This window comes from Microcebus murinus, chromosome 16, assembly GCF_040939455.1.
Source record: "Microcebus murinus isolate Inina chromosome 16, M.murinus_Inina_mat1.0, whole genome shotgun sequence".
In the NCBI taxonomy this organism is placed as follows: domain Eukaryota; kingdom Metazoa; phylum Chordata; class Mammalia; order Primates; family Cheirogaleidae; genus Microcebus; species Microcebus murinus.
In genome coordinates, this window is record NC_134119.1 from 45,559,512 (window position 1) to 45,582,615 (window position 23,104).

Here is a 23,104-nt window from a genome sequence, read left to right on the forward strand (position 1 = left end):
CCACATAAGGTTTTGAGTATGGGGGTGGGGGGCAATGTTCTCACTGAGCGTGTGACTATAGCTGGGAGGCCTAGCCACCAGAGCAGGGTGCTGGTATTTTGGGAAGACTGGCTGAGTATATAAGCAGACGTAGGTGAACTCAAAAAAATTGAGACTTTGAAGTCTAGATGTGGGTCACCTTGAAGACTCAGGAATCTAATTCAGTAAGGGCATCCTGGTAGCAAGGGTCAATAATTTCCAGACAGCAGGATAAGTTTCAATGGCAATAATGCAACAACAGAATAACTGAAACATCTTTTCATTACCCTCTTCTGACTTCTAAAAAGAACTGTCTTCTTTGTACATAGGAAACCCCTTAGTTTCTGGAAAATTTCAAGGAAAAGTGTACAGGAGATAGTTCCCAGGGGACTACAACATTGTCTGTTAGCTGGACATTTCAAGACCCAAATAACTAATTAGAAGAATCAAACATGTGACACAATTTTTGCCCCATGCAGAGGTTACACTTGGAATGAACTTGACAACATTGGCATCCCTGAGAATAAAGGTCTTAAAAGTCCTGAAATAAAGAATCTTTTACCCTTTGCTCCTTCTACCTAGTTTGGCCTTTGGATTGATTTCTGGCTGATGAAGTGGACTAACTCACCACCATTCCAACGCTACCTGAACCACACTATGAAATCTCACCTGATGTATAAGATACAGACAGTAGTTGAAATTATTTTAAACTGCAATTCATTGTTAACTAGACTTTTATTGTAAACAATTACATCTTAAAACTACTATCAGCGGCGTGACTGTCTGCAGTCCACCCAAAGATATCCTAAGAAAGTATCATCCCGAAGAAGAAGGCTGACTATCTTTGGTGATCCAGTATGTACAGCAAGCATGAGGGCCGTTCTAAAATAACAGAAAGATAATTTCACCCTTAGGAACTTTAATAAACTTATTTAAAATGCAAATTTTATACACATTACCAAAGGAGTATTTTACCTTTCAGCGTAGAATTAACCATTTACATGTACTAACTGAAACAAGCATCTTGGGTGCTCAAGTGTTAATCTTTGTAACTTAACATCAAGGTTAAAAGGAAGAGACAAAAGGAAACCTCCTGTCCAACTAGGGTATGATATAATAGAGGTTGCTAATTCTTTGCTGAGATCATTTACCTAAAGTAGGTAAAGTAGCAAATGAAGAATTCTCCATGTCTTCCCTATTCTGATGTACTACAATTGAAGGTCAACTGAGGGTCAGATAAGTAAAAGCTATCTATAGCCTTAAAATAAGAACATCATTCATAATGGTAATAACAGTAGTCATAGTAGTTTCAGTAGTTAATGATGCTAATAAGCACATGCTAAGCAATGATTTAAATGTTCCATCTATAATCCTACATACAACCACCCTAGAAGGATATATTATTATCTTCCTATTCATATTAGAAAACATTTGAAAAGTACTGTTCCCAAGGTCACACACCTAGCAAGTGTGTAAAGCTAGGAATTAAACCCAAGTCTTATGTGAATCTAAAGCCTCTCTTTTCTCTTTATCACCCACCTATGGCTTGTCTTCATTAAAGAAAAAGTTTATCCAGTTAAAGTTACCTTTCTTCCCTCTGCCCATACTGATTAAAAAAAGAAACATCAAAGTACACTAAAAAGGAAAAAGGAAAAAGATCTCCGATGAATCCACAGTATCTGGTAATAGCCATTAATAGTCCTTTAGTGATCACCTAACATCAATATTCTTTAAAGAAACTAACTTAAAGCAGAGTCATCCAGAAGACAAAATGATTTATGATTTTCAATTCCTATGTATACTTAATGTAGCATTTTTAAAGGAAAATGATATAAGCAGCAGAGGTTAAAAATACTATAAAACAGTTAAGTTTAATGTTGAGTCATAAAGTGAATTAAAAGGTAAAGTCCATACTCTAATAAAACTAATATGAAATCCCTTTACGTGATATAAGATCACATGACCAAAAACATACTATTACAAATAACAAACATCAGTCAATATTATAAGAGATGATGAATCCTACTATATAACGTTCTTTAGGTTGCCCAGTCCAAATAATTGCTTTTCTACCCAACTGATGATTTGTGTTGGTATTTCTCACTATATCCTAAAATGTATAAGTTAATCTTCTTATTCATTTAATATATTAAAGTAAGTGATTCTTACTATTCTAAAATAACATTCATATTTTTAAAAAAGAACTGAATACTGTACCTTTCCATCTTATCTACTGCATTTATATTTGCATTCTGCTCTACTAAAAATTTCACCATTTCGTCATTTGTTCTTCTTACAGCAAGTAAAAGTGGAGTAAGGTGATCCTATAATACAGCAAAATCAATTTATCATTCACAAAATTACGTATTTCTCAACTGACCTGGAAATCTTATACAAGATCCTATGAACTTAAATGTAAAATACAGAAAGGAAATGAAAGGTGGTTTCATCCTCTCTCCCCTCTATGCTTTCCCATGTGCCACTCCTTCCCTTAGCCATTCTCCTCCTCTGCCTCTCCACGCTAACTCCTGCCATCTCCAAAACTCACTTCAATCGTTTATGGGTTTCAAGAACTGTTGCTTATGTCTCAACATTTATTAGTATACTGTAGTTGTTTTATTTTTCCTGTCTAAACCAAGAGCTTCTCGAGGGTAGGGGCTATATCTTCTATCTCCAAATTTCTAAATGCTAAGACATAGTAGCAAATGCTTCAAGTATTTTTATTGAATTAATACTATAGATTATTATATCTACAGCAATATTTCTTAAACAATATTCCAAAGAGTATTAAGTTTATCAGAAGTTAAAGACTGTACCCCAGTGGAAAGACTCCATGACCATATATGTTAGAGAAATAGTGTAAAACTGTGCAGTATAAGTTCAGTATTAAAGAAATCTCTTGGTCAGGTGTGGTGCCTCCCACCTGTAATTGTAGCACTCGGAGAGGCCAAGGCGGGAGAATCGCTTGAGGTTAGGAGTTTGAGACTAGCCTGAGCAAGAGCAAGACCCCATCTCTACTAAAAATATAAAAAATTAGCCAGGCAACTAAAAATAGAAACAAAAAGTTAGCAGGGCAAGCACCTGTAGTCCCAGCTACTCGAGCCCAGGAGTTTGAGGTTGCCATGTGACCAGGCAACAGAGTGAGACCCTGTCTCAAAAAAAAAAAAAAAAAAAGAAAAAGAAAAGGAAAATCTCTTGAACTTTCCCTAATCCTGATATAACATATAACAATGCATTTTGTGGCAGACAACATGTGAGGAAGTAGAGCTTCAGGGATGCAGTTTTGAGAGCTTTCCCAAAAATGTGGAGGTTTTCCCCAGGTGATATGCAAAGTTGCTTGATTCTCTTCTATCAATGGTGACAGGATCCCAGGTGCTGATGTCACAAGCTCCTTCTCCAAATGGTCACTAAGGAAATGGGCTCTGAACTATAAGAGATAGGCTTCAAACGAACTCCAATTCCTTACTATTAAATGGTCCATGTGGTTTCTCCTATGGCAAGATGATAGATTTTTATCTTGGCTGTTAGAAAGCTCAGTATACAATTTTATTCTCAGTTACAATGATAATCCTGGGATGCTAATAATATTTGCATTATTTTAATCCACTCTTATTCTGGTTTCCATTTTAATTGCTACTTAAAGTTTTTTTTATTTTAGGCAAAATAGAAATCAGAAATGAAAATATAATGGCTTATCCATAAAAGTTTTAATATTGATCTATCATGAATTTTTTTTCTAGTATAATAAAAGCCACTAAATCATTTGCATTTTAAAGGGTCTATGCTGAGGAAAAAGATACAATGTTGCCTTCATTATACATAACCTAGCCAAGTATAATCATGAGTAACCTAAAAATCTTATAGGCATTCTAATGGGAATATGATTATTTATGGTATATGTAAAGAAAAAGGGTTTCTCCAGACTGAGCAAGAGCGAGACCCCATCTCTACTAAAAACAGAAAAATTAGCCAGGCATCATGGTGTGTGCCTGTAGTCCCAGCTACTCAGGAAGCAGAGGGAGTTTGAGGTTGCTGTGAGCTAGGCTGATGCCACGGCACGCTAGCCTGGGCAACAAAGTGAGACTCTGTCTCAAAAAGAAGTTTTTAAAAAAACTTCTAAATTCTCAAATTCAACCATGTTGATAATAGATTAATGTATAATATAGATGTTATATTATAAATAAGCATAAAATGTCTTGAAAACCTTGAAATCATTACAGAATATACTATAAAACTGAGTTGTATACTCAAATGCTTAATGAGGTCAAGTAGGTGATGTGTGCATTTGAAATACCTAGATAGGCACAGTAGCAAACTAGAAAGCACACGCCTCATATAAAGGGGGAACCGTTGTTTGGCACATAAAACAATAATATGAGCTCAGGGGACACCAGATTTGATTCTTTAAAGGAAGCCTGAAATCCAGTTTCCTGCATGTCTTCTAAATTTTACATGTGGACTCAATTTACAAAGGCAAACTAAACTGATTTATGGGCTGCATATAAACTATAGCCCTGTGTTTCTAATGTTTGCTATGAACATTTCAATCTAATTGCATATACAGCAAATACTTGCATGTGAAATCTTTCCTTTCTTTAGTATCATAGGTTTTACCAAAATATCAGGCCACAACGTGCAATAAAAATTGCTATTAAGACTCATAAAACCCACTTCAAGAATTTTTCAAACAACTATTCATTTATACTCTGCCTATATTTATTGCTCCCAAATGTTTAACTAATTCACAGAACTTCTAAAAATAAATTATTAAAATAATTCCTATGTATGTTCTTACAAATTTCATGGTTTTTAGAGTTTAAAAGTATGTTTAGAGTTTAAATGTATTTATATATTCAGTGGTTTCTTAACTAGGAGTGCATCAGAGTCTCGAGGAAAAAAAAATGTATTATTTAGAGAGAGGATCTCACTATGTTGCCCAGGATGGACTTGAAGTCCTGGGCTCAAGTGATCCTCTTGCCTCAACCCTCCAGAGTAGCTGGGACTAGTACTGCCATCCTAATCATGCCAAGGTTCTATGAACTTAACAGACATACTGAGATACTCTATAATACAGCTGTACCTGAATAAAAAATTCAAGATATGCTACTATTCTAATTGAGAAAACCCTGCTTGTAGTAAACACTGATTGAAGTAATCACCTAACTGGTAACAAAGAGGCATGAAATCCTGAAAGGGTCCACCTCTACCTGCTGAAAGACTGTCCATAAGCAAACTTCTAAAGACCTTCTGAATGGCAATGAGTGATGGAGAGAAGGAAAAAGGTGTTAATCTGTAAGCTGATAAATATTGTCAATAATATTCCTTTTAATTTCTCAAACACAGAGTTAGAGAAAAACAGATAACAGCAGGCTAATATTATTGGAAAGGAAATATTTGAAAGTAGCAGCAACTATCAAACTCCCCCTCTTCTGGAGATTTCTTAAGTTTTTGAAATACAAAAAACGTAAACATTATATTTATATATTCAGTGGTTTCTTAACTAGGAGTGCTTCAGAATCTCGAGGAAAAAAAAAATGTATTATTTAGAGAGAGGGTCTCACTATGTTGCCCGGGATGGACTTGAAGTCCTGGGCTCAAGTGATCCTCTTGCCTCAACCCTCCAGAGTAGCTGGGACAAGTAGTACACACTACCTCATCCAACTTTGGGGAAATAAGACATACATGTCCACACCCTATTATATTTACTAAATCAAAACCTTCAGGGGAGAGCCTAGACGTACACATTTAAAACAGTTTTTCCCGGTCACCGTGATGCACTACTGTAGCTGAGAACCAGTGGGGTAGACAGTCACTTCAGTGTCATTTCTCTCTCACATGGCCAAGTCCCTCTACCATTGGCAGATGTAGCCAAAAACAGGAAATAGTAAGAGATGGAGTCATTACTAAAAACTCCATTTAATTTTCCTGTGTAAGGTTAGAACAGGGACCGATAAATCAAAATGCAACTTGGTTTTGCTATTTATAAGCTCCTCATCTCCCACTTTCCTATCAAGACATTCTAATAGACTCTTATCTAAGTGGCTCTTTCTGCAAGAATGGGATATTAACTCCGTTAATTATTTATTTTTCCCTCTTCTGAAGTTTTTCCTGGATCATCACCACCTATTCCCTGCCAATTGTGTTTCCTCAGAGTCCTCCTAAAATTGATTCCTAGGCAAGTTTACAACTTGCTAATTCTCTTTTCCAAAATGATAATTGTTTTCCCCAAAACTAAAGAGCACCTGGTCTAAATATATAAACTTGGAAAAAATACACCCACACACACACACACACCTCCTCTTGGTATTTTCTCTCAAATACCTAATTTCCCAATTAGTAGAAAAAAAAAAAACAACTTCAAAAAATGTTTTTCCTTTAACAAATGCAGTGTTTTCACAAATATTTATCATGAATGTATAAAAGAAAATGTATCCTCTAATGCTTCTTTAAATGTATCAATATTGAAGGTAAAATCTTACACAATTAAACTATTTCAAAATATTTTCATTGACAGAATGCTTGAGCTTCCAAATATGGAAAATTGGCGGTTACATATGTCAATGTTAAAACAGATGCATTTCATATATTTTGAAAATAAAGGTGCTTGATCTATACCTTGTTTAATGCTTCCAAATTTGCGCCATATGAGAGGAGCTTTGCCGCTAGCGACACATCCTGATGATACGCAACATGGTGAAGAGCGGTGTTGCCGTAGATGTCAGTACGATTTGGGTCAGCGCCGTATTTAAGAAGGATGCTTGTGCACTCTCCTTTATGACACTGCACTGCCTGTCAGTATTAGATCAAGAAATACATCATAAATTCTAGGGATTCGAAATAAACATTTCACAGATTTCACCAACCAGTTATGTTGAAATGAGATGAATTTATTTTGCGTCTCTGTAACTGAAGCCAAATCCTTCCCATGCTGAAATAGCTGGCTGCTATATACCTTCATCAGGGGTGTTGTCTTTGTGCTGTCACAGACGTTAATGTCGCACAGGCTGTTCACAAGGATAGTAACCACTTCCGAATGGCCATTGGCACAGGCCAAATGGAGAGCAGTCCTATGAAAGTGAGAAAAATATTTAGGAAATATTGAAGTGCACTACCTCAAGGCATACAATGATTCATGGAACCATAAGCATCAAATAGCATGTTATCTCTCTACCTTCAAAACAATATTTAATTGTCTTGTGAACAGAGTACAGTATTTATTATCTCACTACATTAAGGAAAGAGCAGCCTATTTGAGTAAAAAGGGGCTGGCCTTTAGAGTCAACTTGGCTTTGAATCCTACTTTAAGCTCTACCAATTACTGGCTACCACTTATCCTTTCTGTGCCTCAATGTCCTCTTCAGTAGAATAGGCATAAAAACAGTAGCTATCTCGCAGGACACCACTGTGTTGCTTAAATGAGAATCCATACAAAGTTTTTACGACAGTTCCTACTGCAAATAACAGCTCAATGACTGCTGGCATAATTATTGCTATTACTACTACTTAACAAAGACAACACTAATTAACTAAAATGATACAGTGGTACATGCTTCATGCTTTGCTTTGAAGATTAGAGATAACATATTTCAGTGATGCTAGGGTGCTCATTTTCTCACATTTTAACATCACTGATTACAGAATGGCACTTTTTATTCATGATTTATTTCAACTATAATGGGCAGCATTTAAAAATTATCTTATTGATAAATAAAATAATGGGGCATCTTCACACAACCCGCCGTGCCTTACGTTAAGTGATATATATTATATACAGCAGGTGTATGGCAGTTTTAGTCAAATGACTGACATGCAAATAAATTTCGGTTCTTAAAAGTACTATAGAAAAGAAAGGTTAAAATATTAATAACAAAATTTTTTAAGCCAAGTAATTGATACTTTGATTTTTTAAAAAACTTTAAAGCTAAGTCAGGGTTCAAGTGAATAGGTTTGTCTCATTTTTTTCAATATGTGGAGTTATACAATGCATGAAAATCAGGTATTTCCAATGTTTAATATTAGTACTTAATACTATTATAAATTTTAAAAGGGCAGTTAACGCTCATTTTTTACATTTTCCTACCTTCAGAAATGCATTTGTTTGAAAGGAGGGAGGAAAAGCTTTACTCGAGATTAAGTCTTAAAACTCTAATTTAAAATCTCCCAACTTGCGCAGGCTGGACAGGTAAACAGAAAGTGTTTAAGGATGGATGGGTCCTGAGAAATAGTGGAAAACATTTGCTACATAATCATTTAGGTTATGTCTGATGAATAAATGGACTGAAAAAATGCATAGAGTTGAAGAGTTCAATATTGTTTTTAAAAAACTCTTATGGGCCGGGCGCTGTGGCTCACGCCTGTAATCCTAGCTCTTGGGAGGCCGAGGCGGGCGGATTGCTCAAGGTCAGGAGTTCAAAACCAGCCTGAGCAAGAGCGAGACCCCGTCTCTACTATAAATAGAAAGAAATTAATTGGCCAACTGATATATATATATAAAAATTAGCCGGGCATGGTGGCGCATGCCTGTAGTCCCAGCTACCCGGGAGGCTGAGGCAGAAGGATCACTTGAGCCCAGGAGTTTGAGGTTGCTGTGAGCTAGGCTGACGCCACGGCACTCACTCTAGCCTGGGCAACAAAGCGAGACTCTGTCTCAAAAAAAAAAAAAAAAAAAAAAAAAAACTCTTATGAAGTAAAGCAATATTTTTGCAATAGTAACAATCGTTTATATTTGCTACATTCTCATAATGATATGACTAAAACACAATGATTAATGTATAACTTCTGCAAATATGCAATAAATCTGTATATCATAAAACATGTATATAATAAACTGTATATATAATAAAATCTTTAAGCATAGATAAAAAGATTCTCTTTACTTCTGACAACTAAAAGTTGGCAGAAGAAGATTTCTATTGTTTTAAAAACATTTTAAAACAATAGAAAGTAAAAAACTATTTCTATCTGTGCAAGATTCATAGTCCTGCTCTTTCCAGGGATTGTTTAATTAAATAATAAATTTTACTGGAACTTGTATACATACTCATTGCAGAAACCACAGATAAGACTTCAGCAACTTAAAACTGTAAGTACGAGAATAAGTATTCCCGGCCTTAATGTTTACAAACTTTGTAGATGAATGACAGTACCTCATTCCTCTTTTAACTTAAATTCCCTTTCTTACCAAGGACACTAAATATTTTTCCTATGTGCATAAGTCACTTGCAAATCTGCAAAAAAAGTACTTGGCCCAATTTTAAATTAGAGGTCAGTTTTTGTCTTGTTGATTTGAAAGACTTATCTGAAAAATGAAGATATATTCCTCAGCTGACGTGTGTGTGTGTGTGTGTGTACACATATATACAGAGAGAGAGAGAGTAAATATGTGGCAAATACGTTGTCTTTTATTTTGTTAATATTTTAATGATATAAAGAGGGTTTAAATTTTTATTCTGCTATGTCAACCTTCAGAATGCTTGCTTGTGAAATCATTCTTAGGAATGTCTCTGCCAACATAAAAATGTACCTGTAAAAAATAGGCATTTGTTTTCTCGTCTGTTATTTTTCTCATTTGGTATATTTCTATGTTGAAATCTATAGTCCATCAGGCAATTATTTTTGTGACAAAAATCTAGCTAGTCCAGTAGGGCACATGCAGCCTCCATGAATAAAAAAAGAAAAAAATAAATAAAATAAAAAAATAAATAAATAAAAAATCTAGCTAGTTTTGTCAAAACAGTTAACAGGCATTGCAGTTAGCCATAATTTATCTTTGCCTACTAATATGAAATGTCAGCATGATCAAGTTCTACATGCTTACATGTATTTGTGTGTTTGTGGATTTTCTAATCGATTCCATTCATTTCTCTGTCTCTTCAACTGTTAACAAATAATTTGTGGAAATTAACAGCACATTTTGATATCTAGAAGGGCAAGTCCTCGTTCACTCCATTACAAAAATTTTCTTAACGTCATCACAATAGTAAAAGATGGATATCATATGTAACTCAAAAATTTGAAAGCCTTGATATTTTTACTGAGCTTATACAAACTTGATAAATAACAAAAAGAGCTCACATTTCCAGAAAAACGAATCTTTTGAAGACTATGGTACCATTTACCCACTTCAAAGTTTCCTTCTAAGTTCCCCGAGTAGAGGACACATTTACATAGGCGTACATTGATATAAAATGAATATTGGATTTTATTGAAAGATGTTTTAGCCCAGAATTTGATATGTGAATTATTCCTCTCATAATGTACCTTTCCATAATGTACATAATTAAAAATAAGAATACCATATATACTTAATTGTGTTAGTTAAATTTTTGTTAAATAGTTAAAATTGTCAATAAAATGTTCTAGAATAGACGGGGAACCCGCTGAAGTTTTGTTTTTGTGCCGCTGCCCACACAGACGGCCGTGGCGCCGGACCCCTGCAGGTGTCCCCGTCGCGGGGCTGCGGAGCCCGCAGGGAGGACAGCCAGCGCCCTCGCCCACAGGAGCCCGGGCTGCGCCAGCCTGGAAGGGCGCTTCCCCACACCTGCCGGGCACCGGGCCGGGGACCGCCGTTCCCATCACCTGTTCTTCTTATCTTTAGCATCTAAGACGCTTTTCTTCCGTGAAAGGATCCGCTGCACCTTGGAGGCGTCGCCTAGGCTGGCAGCTCTGTGCAGCTTTCCGAGATCCTTGTCTCGGATGTCGTACCACTGCTCCTGGAAGGCGCCGTCGCCAGCCGCGTCCACCTGCGGCGGCCTGGTCTGGGCGCTGCTGGTGAGGGCGCCCGAGGGCGACGTCGCCTCTGACTTTCTCCCGCAGCAAAAGATCTTCCACATGGTGGCGGTTGCTGGCTTCACCTCAACTCATCTCCCCCAACGCCCCCAAACTCCCCCCACCCAATGCCTCCTGCCGGCCTGGGAAGTGCAACCAAGACAACTAGGTCTGACCACAACCTCCAACACGGGAAATCAGGGATTCCAATGACTGACAGTAGTAAATCGCCAGGCACTGCCAAGCACGGCCAGGCACTGCCAAGCACAGCCAAGCGATGCCGTTAAAGCAAAGCTCAACGTCACTGCGCATGCACACAAACGGTGGCGGAGGAACACTCAGTGACACTCTCCCCGAGCGCGGCAGTGTATTCGGGGCTGCTCCAACCCCCAGAGCCCGCAAGTCGTGCACCTGCAGCTGCAGCTCGGGCTCCTGCGGGTGCTGACGGGGCTCGCCCTGGGCTACATCAGTGTCACCAAGCGCACCGCCGGCCTGGCCTATGGGCCGGCAGCCCCCCGACTGAGCATGCAGCCAGCTCCCGCTCCTCCTCGTCCCGCGGTGAGGGCAGGGGGAGGTGGGGCTGCAGCGCTGGGCCCTCAGCTTCACTGGAGATCGAGGCTGATTGGCCGGTCCCCACCTCTGTGCCCTCGCATCTGCCTGGCTGAGTGCCAACTTTGGCAGCAGCTGTGGCATCTGGCCCTGTCCCTCTGCTGCTGGCCTGCGCAGGTGGGACGTTGCTGGGCCGCTGCTGCTGGCTCTCCTCGAGTCCCAGCCTCGGGCAGCCAGTGAGCTCAGAGAAGTACCTGCGAAAGCCGACGGCCCGAAGGACTCCCTGGACCCCTCCTTCAAGCATGCTCAGTGGCTGGTGTCAGAAAGGAGAAGACAAAGGTGAAGAAAAGTACGTCGGCATGGTGATTAACAAGAACAAGCTGGGTCAGAAGTGTTGATTTCTGTAAAACAGTTCCCCAAGGCCAACTTTATGGGCAAACTTTTGGGTCCATGTGGCAAGTCTCTGAAATGTTTACCAGAAGAAAACTTGAAAATGTCCATCCTTGGAAAAAGTTCCATGAGAGACAAGGTGAAGGGGGAAGAGTTGAGGAAAAGTGGAGAAGCAAAGTACTTCCACCTCAACAATGATCTCCAAGTTCTCTCACTGAAGTGTTTGCTTACCTGCAGAAGCTGAGATCTGGATGGGACACGCTTTGGGAGAACTCGAAAAGTTTCTTGTCCCTTACTATAATGATGTGGTCAGGCACGCACAGCTGCAGTAATTACCATGTATCAGTGGTGGTTCAGAAGCTGCAGGTGTTCCAGTGGTTGAAGGGAAACCCACCTTGGGTACAAGAGATGCACTGACCCCAGCAATTACCAGAGAAAGGGGAGAAGTCACAACCACTCCTGGGGGAATCCTTTCCACCCCAAGACCAGAGAGTCAGAAAAGAGGACTTCTCACTCCCAGAGCAAGAGGAGTCTACCCAATTGGGTACAGACCTCCGTCACCACCCCCAACACAAGAGAAATATGAACATTATGATGATGGTGATGGACATGGCAAACAGCACTCATGTGGCAAATGGCTCTGGGCAGATGTGGCAGAGGACGGCTCACTGTGCCACAGTAATGCTACTCACAGGATGCCTAACCTCAAAAGCTGACCAGACCCACTGCTCCGAGCTGGAAGGAACTCACAGCAGAACAATGGGGAAACCTCAAGACTGACAAGGATGACAATGTGGGCTGGGAGGGGAAGGAGCCTGGTAGAATGTCCGTCCCTCCCAGGAACAAAGGGCAAGATTGAAGGAACCTGACATCCATCTCTCCACAGGATCCATCTACCCAACTAACGGTTTCTGAGCCTCTTGTAAGTGCAGGAATTATTCCAGATGCTGCAGGAGGGGCACAGATGAGCACCACTGTGTCCCTTCCATTAAGAGGCCAGTGGCCATCTCTACTGTAGCAGAATATCTTTGTGACTTTGGAGTAGGTAAAGACAGCACAGATGGGACATGAAAGGATGTGAATTATATATTAGGTCATTAAATAGGAAATGTCCAATTTTGAATCAAAGTTTAGTTTATTATATCTCACACAAGAAGCAGGACACTTAATCGAAGTATGCGCATATCCTGCACCACCCCGCCCTCCACTCCAGGGCACCAGAAGCCTCTTTGGCTTGAGTGAGAACCGTGTCTGTCTTTCACCAGAGTGGGAAGTGTGAGTCTCCCACCTGACCAGACCGATGTCCCCTCCACCGTCTCAAAGCTCCAGACAGCGGCCACAGTCACCAGCCCTGCGCAGTTTGAGAGCCTTGAATCCACATCTTCCACCTCTGCAACAAGGAAAAGAGCCAACTGCCCAAAGCATGGAAACAGGACAGTCCTAAAATTCTTGTTATTTTTAATGTGAGTTCTGTCATGGAACCAATGCTGCACAGACAGCTCAAAATATCAACCAAGTGTTTGGGAAGGATGTGGCTAATACACCCACAGAATGGTGATAGTTGGAGAAGTTCCATTCCAGTGAACAACAAACTTCATGAAGGATGAATTCAAAGACATCCATACCCAGACTTCTCAACTGTGCTTACTTGAAATAGAACATCAGGAACACAGGGCTGGCAGGGGGAGAGGAGGTAACAAGAGTGGTATCCTGCCCCTCTCAGGGAGAAACAGTCACTCCAAACTGAGAACTGGAGAAAGAGGGAGCTCCATCTTGCCCTTTCCACCACCCATGGTGGAGTTTCTGCTGCAGTGAAACAGTTGGTGGGGGTAGTGTTAAGTGGGACAAATGTCATAGACCCTCACTGTTCTCACAAAGACTCAGTTGATTCTTTTAAAGAAATGTTTCTCTAAATTTCTGAATGGTCTTAAGGCAAATTGCATGCAATTCAAATTGTTGTTTTGGTTTTTCTTTTTTTCTTCTAATTTACCAGTTATGGAGTTTTGCTAGAGAGTCCATATAGCTCCTCACACGGCCATTCCAGAATCCATATTCCTGATTATAGTTGCGGCACAATCAGGTGACTGGCCTGATCATTATTTGTCCTCATGGGCAGAGCTCCAAAGACAGTAAAGAAGGAGAATGTGGAGAAGAGCCTGGAAGGTAGGAGAGGGAGAGGAGAGAAAAGGTGTGGCAAAGACAGAATCAGCAAGACTCAGCACGTAAGGAATAGACGAGAAGTTTGCCAAAGTGTAGAAGCTTCAGCCTTTACCAAGATCACAAAAGAGAAGAAGTGAGAGGACTGAAAGGGACAGTGAACAGTGCTGCACTGAACTCTAGATCTTTCTCCTCTCATGCTTCTGATCCGAATGAGCTGGAGGATGGAATCTGAACTCTAATAGACATATTTGAGACCCGGAAAATCTCTACATGAACTGGTTAACGGGTAAAATGAAGAAATTGCTAATTTTGTTGATTGTGATAATGGTACTGCGGTTATGTTGAAAAGTAAAACAATAATAACAAAATAGTCTTCAGTCAGAGAAATATGCCCGAGTATTTGTAGATAAAATGATATGGGGGATGGGCTTCCCCATACTCTAGCATGAAAATAGAAAGCATTGGGTGATGACGGGGTTTGGATGAAAGAAGAAGAGCAAAGTGTTAAGGTGCATGAAAAGAATAGAGAGATTTATTATATATATATTATTATATATTCTCTGTAGTTATTTTACAATTTAAATATTTTTCATTATAAATTTTGAAAAACACTGAATATCCCTTCCAAGATAATTAACAGATGGAAACTAGAGAAAACTTTCATTTCTAGGGGATAAGTGGAAAATACTGCAAACACTGGTTGGTTTCAATCATGCTGTTAACATCTGTGGGATTAATATCATGTAGAAACAGAAACTGAGAACTAAAAAAGTGGTTTAAATTAGCTAGTAGTGGGTGTGGTGGTTCACACCTATAATCCTAGCACTTTGGGAGACTTAAATGGGAGGATGGCTTGAGGTAAGGAGTTTTTGGCCAGCCTGAGCAAGAGCGAGATCCCATCTCTACAAAAAAGTAGAAAAATTATGTGGGTGTGTTGGTGCATGCCTATAGTCCCAGCTACTCGGGAGGCTGAGGCAGAGGATCTCCTGAGCCCAGGAATTTGAGGTTTCTGAGAGCTGACACCACTGCACTCTAGCCAGGGCCACAGAGTGACACCCTGTCTCAAACAAAACAATTAGTTAGCAATAAATTATTATAATATGATCATGAGGCAAATGTGAAAAAATTTAGGTCCTCTGCTTGAATTTCATTAAAATTCTGAAAGATAAAGAAACAGCTTCTACATTTTGGGATGAGGTAAAATGTTCATATATTCATTTGATGATGGGGTCTTGACTGTATAAATTTGTAACCACTCATCCACTGTACTTAAAATTAGAGAATTTTACTGTATCTAAAGTAACCCTCAAAAAAGCAGATTATTAAAACAAACTCAAAAAATCTCAGCTTGTTCCACAACTGGGTCCACCTAATGTCAGATATATCCCATGAAAGAAAAATTATTTCAACTCACTAACATTCTACTTCTTAGTCTGTGGAATGGGGATTTCAGTTCCTACCTACACGTTGGTTGAGGGGATGAATGTGGCCATGACTATAGATCTCAATCCCTAGAACAGGACAGTTGGTCAGTAAATGCCAATTGAGTCACTTCCACAAGACCTGGTCTGCACCACGAATGCAGCAGCCTGAACGAACCCTAGAGAAGGATGCTGGGACAATGCCTGACGGGACCCGAGTGAGGGCAGCAGATCTGGGGAACACTCCCCATGAGGAGGACCAGCTGAGCTGCTGAGCCCCAGATGGGACAGTTCAGGGCACAGGATGTCATGAGCAAAGGAAACCCACCATGGTCTGGAACAGACAAGGCACTGCGGGAAGGCAACAGGTACAGAGTTCCCACCTGAGGTTGCACTGCCCTCCCTTTCCCCTGCAGATAGTCTTCTCTAGGGTGGACATGGGGTTGGAGGAAGCCAACCAAGGACTAAAATAGGGTGTCATGATCCTCAGGGCTGGCCTTGGAAATTCTCAGGCCCAGTGTAGGACCTCCTCTTGTATAAGAAAAAAGGCATCAGAAATCTTGCAGAGAAGAAAACCACCCTGGGTATCTCCCCTGGAAACAGATCCTGAGTGTGGGTGTCATGACACAGCCTGTCCTGACAGGATGCTGGCACTGAGCAGAAAGCTTGTCCTCTTCGTGACTCTGGAACAATGAAGCTTTAATGATTGTTAAAGTATTTAATACTTATTGAGCAATTAAGATATACTAGCGATGGCTCCAAGTGTGGTACAAAACTTTCCTCATCCAATCCTCACAACAGCCCTATGAAGTGATTATTTATTATCCACCTATCTCAGACAAGGAAGCTAAGGCACAGAGTGCCTCAGAGTGACACAGCCAGACAGTGAGCAAGCCCGGGTTTCAAGTCTCACTGTAAGGGGCCATGCTCCTAAGTAGTATGCATGGCTGTGACAATTGCCAGCGAATCTGCACAGGTGGAGGGAAATTAGGGCCGAACTGGATTAGCTGCAAAGTGATGTGTTTGATTTGATTAATGGGTCTCTCTACTTCTGGGTTTTGTTTATGAGTTTTCCATAATAAAGATATTAAAATCAGTTATTAGGATGGTCAGCCCTCAGCCCCAGAAGCAATGAAAACAACTGTGGGGCCACAATGGTTCCCAGTATCCCCACCAGGATAACCAAGGGAGCCTTAGCAATGCAGGGACCTGGGAAAGAGGCTGCCTGAGTGATCAAAGCAAGCCAACTTCCTGCAGATGCCTGCACCAACCTGGGCTCCCCAAACATGTCTCAGAAATACCCATGCTAGGACACATGGTCTTAGCCTACTCTCCCTGTATGTGGAAGACCATCGCAAGGAAGGTCTGCCCCCAACCCGAGCTATGGCCCTTACCACAAACACCCAAGCTAAGTCCATTCTCTGATCCTCACACAACAAATTCTGGAGCATGGGAGTACGGGAAGCTGAGTTGTATTCAGCCCTCAAATCTCAGGTATATACATTCCCCACCTTACCACCTGTGGCGTTTTGCTTGCTGTAGGCCTAGTCAACCTCCAGCTCTGGCCAAAAGAACCCCCTCAAAATTCAGTGGTCCGTCTGTCCCCACCCTCACCTGAGGAGGATCAGCAACCCCGACACACTGAGGCCCTAGGTTACTGGGTCGCTCCTATAAAATCCTGGCCATTACTGCCTGCACCATGCCCCTCCACCCTTCAGAGAACTCACTTCCAGGGCACATGGTGGTCCCTGCCCAAAGCCAGGGGTGACTGGTGATAGGGACACTGATCTGGATGAGTCTGGCACAGGAAGGCAGCCATCAGGGGGCCCATACCCAACCTAAGCCGAGCTCAGAAACACAGACAGCTTGGAAGTCAACTTGTCTAAGCGCACTTGCACTTAAGACATTGCTAAAGGTAGTGGCCATGGATGTTTGCTGCCCAGATCTCCCTCTGGGACAAGATGGGCTGAGGCGGGCCCACCTAGGCCCAATGCACCCCAGCCCATGACTGAGCAGGCAGGGTCCCGGAGCCAGGCCACCTGCCCCGGCGGCACACCTTGCATGGGAGACCATGTGCTGGGCTCACTGCTGGTCAGGCTGAGGTTCTCTCAGAGCGGGACAAACTGAAATGCACAGTGCTTGCTTCCTCAGCCCTTTCTCCTTTCCAGGCAAGAAGCTCCCCCGCAAACGTCCCACAAGTTGCATTTCATCTTGGCATCTGCTTCTGGAACCAGCGCATCATCCAAATTCACCTTGAGCTTCTCTGATGGCAAGAGACTCATGAGGAAGCTTGTTCTGCTTTGGTGTGATTGGAAGTTCTCTCTTACTGTATCATCCTGATGCTGGCAAAACCAGGTTTCTACTAAGACGCTTCAAGTGGAACCTTTAATAGAGGGAGACTTGTCCAGGTGTGAAGGAACAAACCACGATGAAGAGGACCCTGGAACAGGCAACCCTGGAAGCTGTGAGCACCTTATGCTGTGGGGACAGGGCTGCCCCATGTCACTGCAGCCCAGGGAGGCAGGGCCTCCCAGGGTATGAGGCGGCAAAGGAAGGGCCACACCACGCTATCTTCCCGTTCCCCTGCTCCTCCCTGTTCTTTCCCAGTGACCCAACAGGGGATATGGTCTGGGAAGCTCTGGGCAGAGACAGACCCATGCAGGGGGATTGCCAAAGTGAAAGCAGCACCCTTCTTTCCTTCATGGCCATTGTGGGGTCCCTGGCTATCTCCTCTGCTGCTGTTCTCATCTTGTGCCTTACCTGTGACTCCCTCTCGAGTTTTCCATTTCAGACTTGAGGTTTTCCCCCATCTCCCCCTGGGTTCATGCTCCAGGCCTCATGATGAAGTGTCTGAGGTCACACACGCTGACCACAGCCAGAACTGGCCGTTACTGAGGGTGTGCCACAGACCGGGACCCTGACGTCACCTCTCTGCACACACGCTGTGTCTTGGGTGGAAACACTTGGCCGACGGACATGTTTACCAAACCACAGCACTCTACGAACCTCTTGCTCCCAGCTACTGATTCCAGCAGTCGGGAACTGCCAGAGCCTGCCTCATTGACAGGCTGCTTGTGGTTGAAGCTGGTTTTGCAGCTGACCCAGGACGTCCCCTATGCCAAGTTTGCAGCTCTCTGGGGGCCACGCACACAGCACTGCACACCCAACTCAGTGCTTTGAGACCAGCACTGAGTCCAAGGAAAGTCACCATCGTTTAGTTACAATATACAAAATAGCCGAAATATACAAAGTCCAAATTTACCCAACAAGTCTCCAGGGAGTTGATTGTTTACCATTATAGGTATGGGAAGGCCATGTGATGCCTAAGGCCTGGATTTTTATCTGCAATAGCAGCATTACTGATGCACTGGTCCAAGCATACCATGGCTTGCTCACATAAAAAAGCCAGGGGCTCCCGACGAGGATGGGAGTAAAGAATCCAGTCGGAAGTGTAGCATCCCAGACAGTGTGGCTCCCACATAGGAAAATTCTGGTCTTAAAGTTACAAAAAACTCTTTTTTATTCTGAAAACTGTATCACAACATGAAAGAAGGTTTCGAAAAATGACAACAGGTTTTGATTTTTAATGGAATTCTCTTGACAGTTGTTTTTCAGACATACATCTACTGCAGAAGAAAAGAAAAAACACCTCTACTCAGCTATTTAATTGCACCCTGAGAGTAGCATCAATTTCCCAGGAGCCAGTGATCAGGAGTGAAGGGGAGGCCAAGTCTCCCCACTTGACCAGCCACACACACCCACCTAACCCGGGTGCTACAGGGAGCAACAGCCAATTGGGGACCTCAGGGGGCTTTTTATACCACGGATCTTTACACGAATCACCCTGCACTTAACACCTGCAGGAATGGAAAACTCACTTTGGAATGCTGAGTGCAGGGCTGCATTTTCAGGGCTGGCCTTGCCCAATGTGAGTGTTGAGTTGTGTGCTCACACGCCTGTCCTTTGGAACCACAGGGCAAGGCTGAACCTTATGGGAGCCCTGTGATCTTGGGAAACTCCGAAAGTTGAGGGAACCCCCCCCTCAACCCTTTGTGTTCTGTGAACCCTGCAAAGAACCCCCTGCATGGCTTAGGTAAGACTCACAGCTTGCCCCTGTTTACTTACAATCCTCATGTCATAAATGATGAGCTCAACTGCTTGTCCCACTGACCGACTGGAACAAAACACTTGCTAACCAAACTTTGACTAAGCGTCTCCTTCTGAGCCAGCACACAGCTTCTCCTGAGAACACTAGGGTCCACCATCTGGTCCCAATTATGCCACCTTCACCCTGCACGCCACTTCCCCCACTTGGCTCTTCCTAGCCTGGTTGCTCCTCCCTATAAAAGAAACACCCACTTTGCCTAACCATTTCGACCCTGGCAGATCTTACGGTTGGAGTGTCCTCCCCCCCTGCAACAATGGTCCCCTTTCCCTTGCAACAATCTTTTCCAGTAATGTCTCTCCCCACTGAGGCCAGACTTGTTTTCATTTGGCATGTAATGGCAGTAATAGCAACACCACCATCACCGCTACTGTGCACATATTCCTGCCACCGGCCGGGCCTCCCTCCGGCCCCTGCAGTGTCCACATGATCTAATTCTGCAAAGTATTATTTTTATGAAAGAGCCAGAAAGAGAGACAAACTGAGGCCCCAGGGCACAGAAAAGTAAGTGAGGACATTCTGAAGCCAACCCAGGTCTGTCTGAGCCAAATCTCCCCACTCCTCCAGCTGCTTGGGACAGCCCATTGCCCCTGAGCTTCTCCTGTGGTTCCTCATTGTCCACACCATCCTCCCAAGATCTCACAACCCTTTTTCTCTGCGGCTGAATGAAGACCATTTACTATGCTTCCCGGAGACTCTGCCCAAACAACTTCCAAAAACATTCCTCCTGTTTGAACCCAGAGGTAGTTTCTCTCCCCCTACTCAGCCAGAAATTATACTCAGGAGTTTCTTTCCATTTAAAAATTTAATTTACAAAACTCCGAGAGTAAAGTGGGTCAGTAAACAAAGTCAAACGGCGTGTGGCTCCTCAGAGTTGAGGGTGTGATGGAGACTGTTCCACAGATGGCCACAGCGATCCCATCCCAAAGCCCTTCCTAGATGTGACCCACACTCCTCCCACCCTGCGTGGGTCTATGTCCCCCACCCTGGAAACGGGGGCTCAGTGCCCCAACAATGGACACAATGATGCGTAATTTCTCAACTGAGCAAGAAAACAAAAGAAGTCAGCTCCCACCAGGGTCTGTCTCTCACCCCTTCCCTCCCCCTTCCCACCGTTTCCTCTCTGTCTCCCTCCTTCTCCCTCCTTCCCCTTCCCTTTCTCTCTCTCTCTCTCTCTCTCTCTCTCTCTCTCCTCCCTGCCCCACGCTTGCCCACGGGACTGGCCACCATACTGTGAGGAAGCCCAGGCTGCATGGAGAGGCTCGAGCGTGTCCTAGCCAGAGCCAGCGGCCCCTGCAGACTGTGGGCAGAGGAGCCTTCAGATGGTTCCAGTTTCTGGCCTTCACATCTTCCAGCTGAGGCCTGTGACGGAGCAGAAACAACCCGCCCCACTGCAAGTGCCATGTCTGACTTCCTGACTCGGGGGGACTGTGGTGATGGGAAACGATTGTTGTTGTTTGAAGCCTTCGTGTTTTGGGGAACGTGAGTTGTGCAGCAGTGGACAACCAATCCTCTCCTGCCCCACCTCTGCCACTGTGACCAGGCCACCAGTCACCTCCTCACGGCTCAGCCTGTCTCCCCTGTTCCCTCTTTAACTGCCTAGTCATGTCGCTCCCTCGTTTCCGGAGCCAGCACCTGTGGATCTGTCTGCAGTCATCAGCGCCACGGGTTCCTGCCTCAGTCGTCTCTGCAGGCCACAAATCCGGCAGTGAGCAGCCAGGTGCGGCTAGGTGACCTGTGAGAGACCAAAGCCGCTGACATGTCAGACCAGACGCCCTGAGAGCGCCGTGGCCTCTGCACAAAGACACACTGTGGGTAATAACAATGACAATGAAGCAACTTCTAGAAAGAAATCACTGAGATCATCTTTGCTCCAGAAATACACATAAACATGACATTCAACTGCACCTGAAATCCAGTTTCACACGCCCCTTCCTGCTCCCACCCCCAACCCTCCCCCCCTTCCAGCTCATTCACTCAGACACCCCACTGCCCGCCCAGAGCTTCACCCAGACGCCAGGCCCCTCTCCACTTCCTCACCCCCAACAGCCCCTACTGGACCAGCCTGGGGTCCAGCAGAAAACCCACCTGCCCCTGCGATGTGGCAGCCCCTGCCTGCCCTGGGCTAGGCTGGGCTTTCCCAGGGCGGAGGACTGCCTGCTCCCCCACCCCACCCCTTGCCAGACACCCTTCCTGCTCCCAAGCTCCTGGCCTTTGCTCCTACATCACTGGAAAAAGTAAAAACAGTGCCTAACTCTATCCCTTGGCCTGGCCTCCCCTGCTGTGCCCATGGCTGGTGGGCCAGGGCTCCGCTGGCCTCAGGGCCCGACACCCACCACACTCACCCCGGGGCTGTGCCCCTTCCCCACCGTCACTGCCCTGCCCAGCCCACTCGCCTCTCCTGCACTGGACCGCCCACGCTACAGAGCGTGCTCTGGTTCTCTATCCAAAAGGGCCCAGCCCCTCTGCCCCACTGTCCCCTCCAGACCCTAGGCACCCCTTCCCCTCCCGCCCCGCATGCTCGTCTCTTACCCCTGGAAATCCTCCGCAAACAGGCTCACATACTCCCACGATTTCAAATAACCCTGTTAGCCGCGATGGTTCCCAACTGTGAATGCAGACTGATTTCTCCCCTGACCTCTGGTGTTGCTTTTCCAGCTGCCTCCGATGGCGATGGCCGTGCGAATGCTTCCTGCGCTTCACCCCCTAGCCGGCTCGCACACAGGCCTTGCTCCCTCCACACACGGTGGTCCAAGGCAGAAGAGGCAGAAATCCTAGTTCTTCCCTTTTCCTCAGCCCCATCGGCGAGGCCGGTTTGCGCATCTCCCAGCCCCTTTGCTCCAGTTTTCACTCCCATGACCTCCCCAGCCACGTGACCTTTCTTCAAGTCCCCCAGATTGTCTCCCCCTACCCACCACCCCTCCCCCCACCCTGGCTCTCCCACCATTTCCCAGAGCCACAGGGGGATGCCCTATAATTCACGTTCCTTACGTCACTGCTTCAGGCTTCCCCTCGGGTAAGAACAGCATTCCTTTCTGTTCCTGGCCTTACCAAGCCAGGCATGATCCACCTCCAGACACTGCTCCAGCCTCACCTGGAGCCATTCTGTCCCCACCAATATTGTGCACCAGCCATGGGCTCCTCCTTCTGCTCCCTGAATACTCAACTAATCTTGTCCACCTCAGGGCCTTTGCACTGGCTCTTCTCTTTGCCTAAGATGATCTCTCCCTCCTCATCTTTAAAGACGTGGCTTAAACATCTATTCTTTGAGAGGCCTTCTCTTGACAATCCTATCTAAAGCCAGTCTTTGCTTTCTGACTCTCTTAATTACTCATTCTGTACCATTTCTGTATTTACAAATGTGTCAGGCAGGGTTCTAGGTTCTATCGCGTTCTCCATTTCCTTCTTAACACACAAGCGTGCCCCAACCTTCCTCACCATTTTCTCTGGATGTGTATGTGCGTGTGTGTTGGCTGTTTTCACCACTCCAGGGCAGGGCCTTGGACCTTTATTTATTGCTGCATTTCAAATGCAAAAGTTCCCACCTGGCACTAAGTTGATACTCAGTTAAGATCTTTTGAATGAATGAATGAGTGAATGAGCAAGCATGATGGGGCAAGAGTTAGGACACTGC

General features: G+C 43.9%; 1 protein-coding gene and 1 pseudogene across 1 annotated transcript; one reads left to right on the forward strand and one right to left on the reverse strand.

The window, feature by feature from the left end:
* Nucleotides 1–734: 734 nt before the first annotated feature.
* LOC105857101 (uncharacterized) lies at nt 735–11,118 on the reverse strand. Its single transcript, XM_012739205.3, has 5 exons — nt 10,597–11,118; nt 6,971–7,085; nt 6,634–6,807; nt 2,236–2,342; nt 735–900 (listed from the first exon to the last, which is right to left on the reverse strand). Exons 1-5 carry the CDS (start codon nt 10,848–10,850, stop codon nt 786–788), a joined length of 765 nt encoding a protein of 254 aa, XP_012594659.1. The 5' UTR covers nt 10,851–11,118; the 3' UTR covers nt 735–785.
* Nucleotides 10,995–22,180, forward strand: LOC142861186 (KH domain-containing, RNA-binding, signal transduction-associated protein 3-like; annotated as a pseudogene).
* Nucleotides 22,181–23,104: the final 924 nt, after the last annotated feature.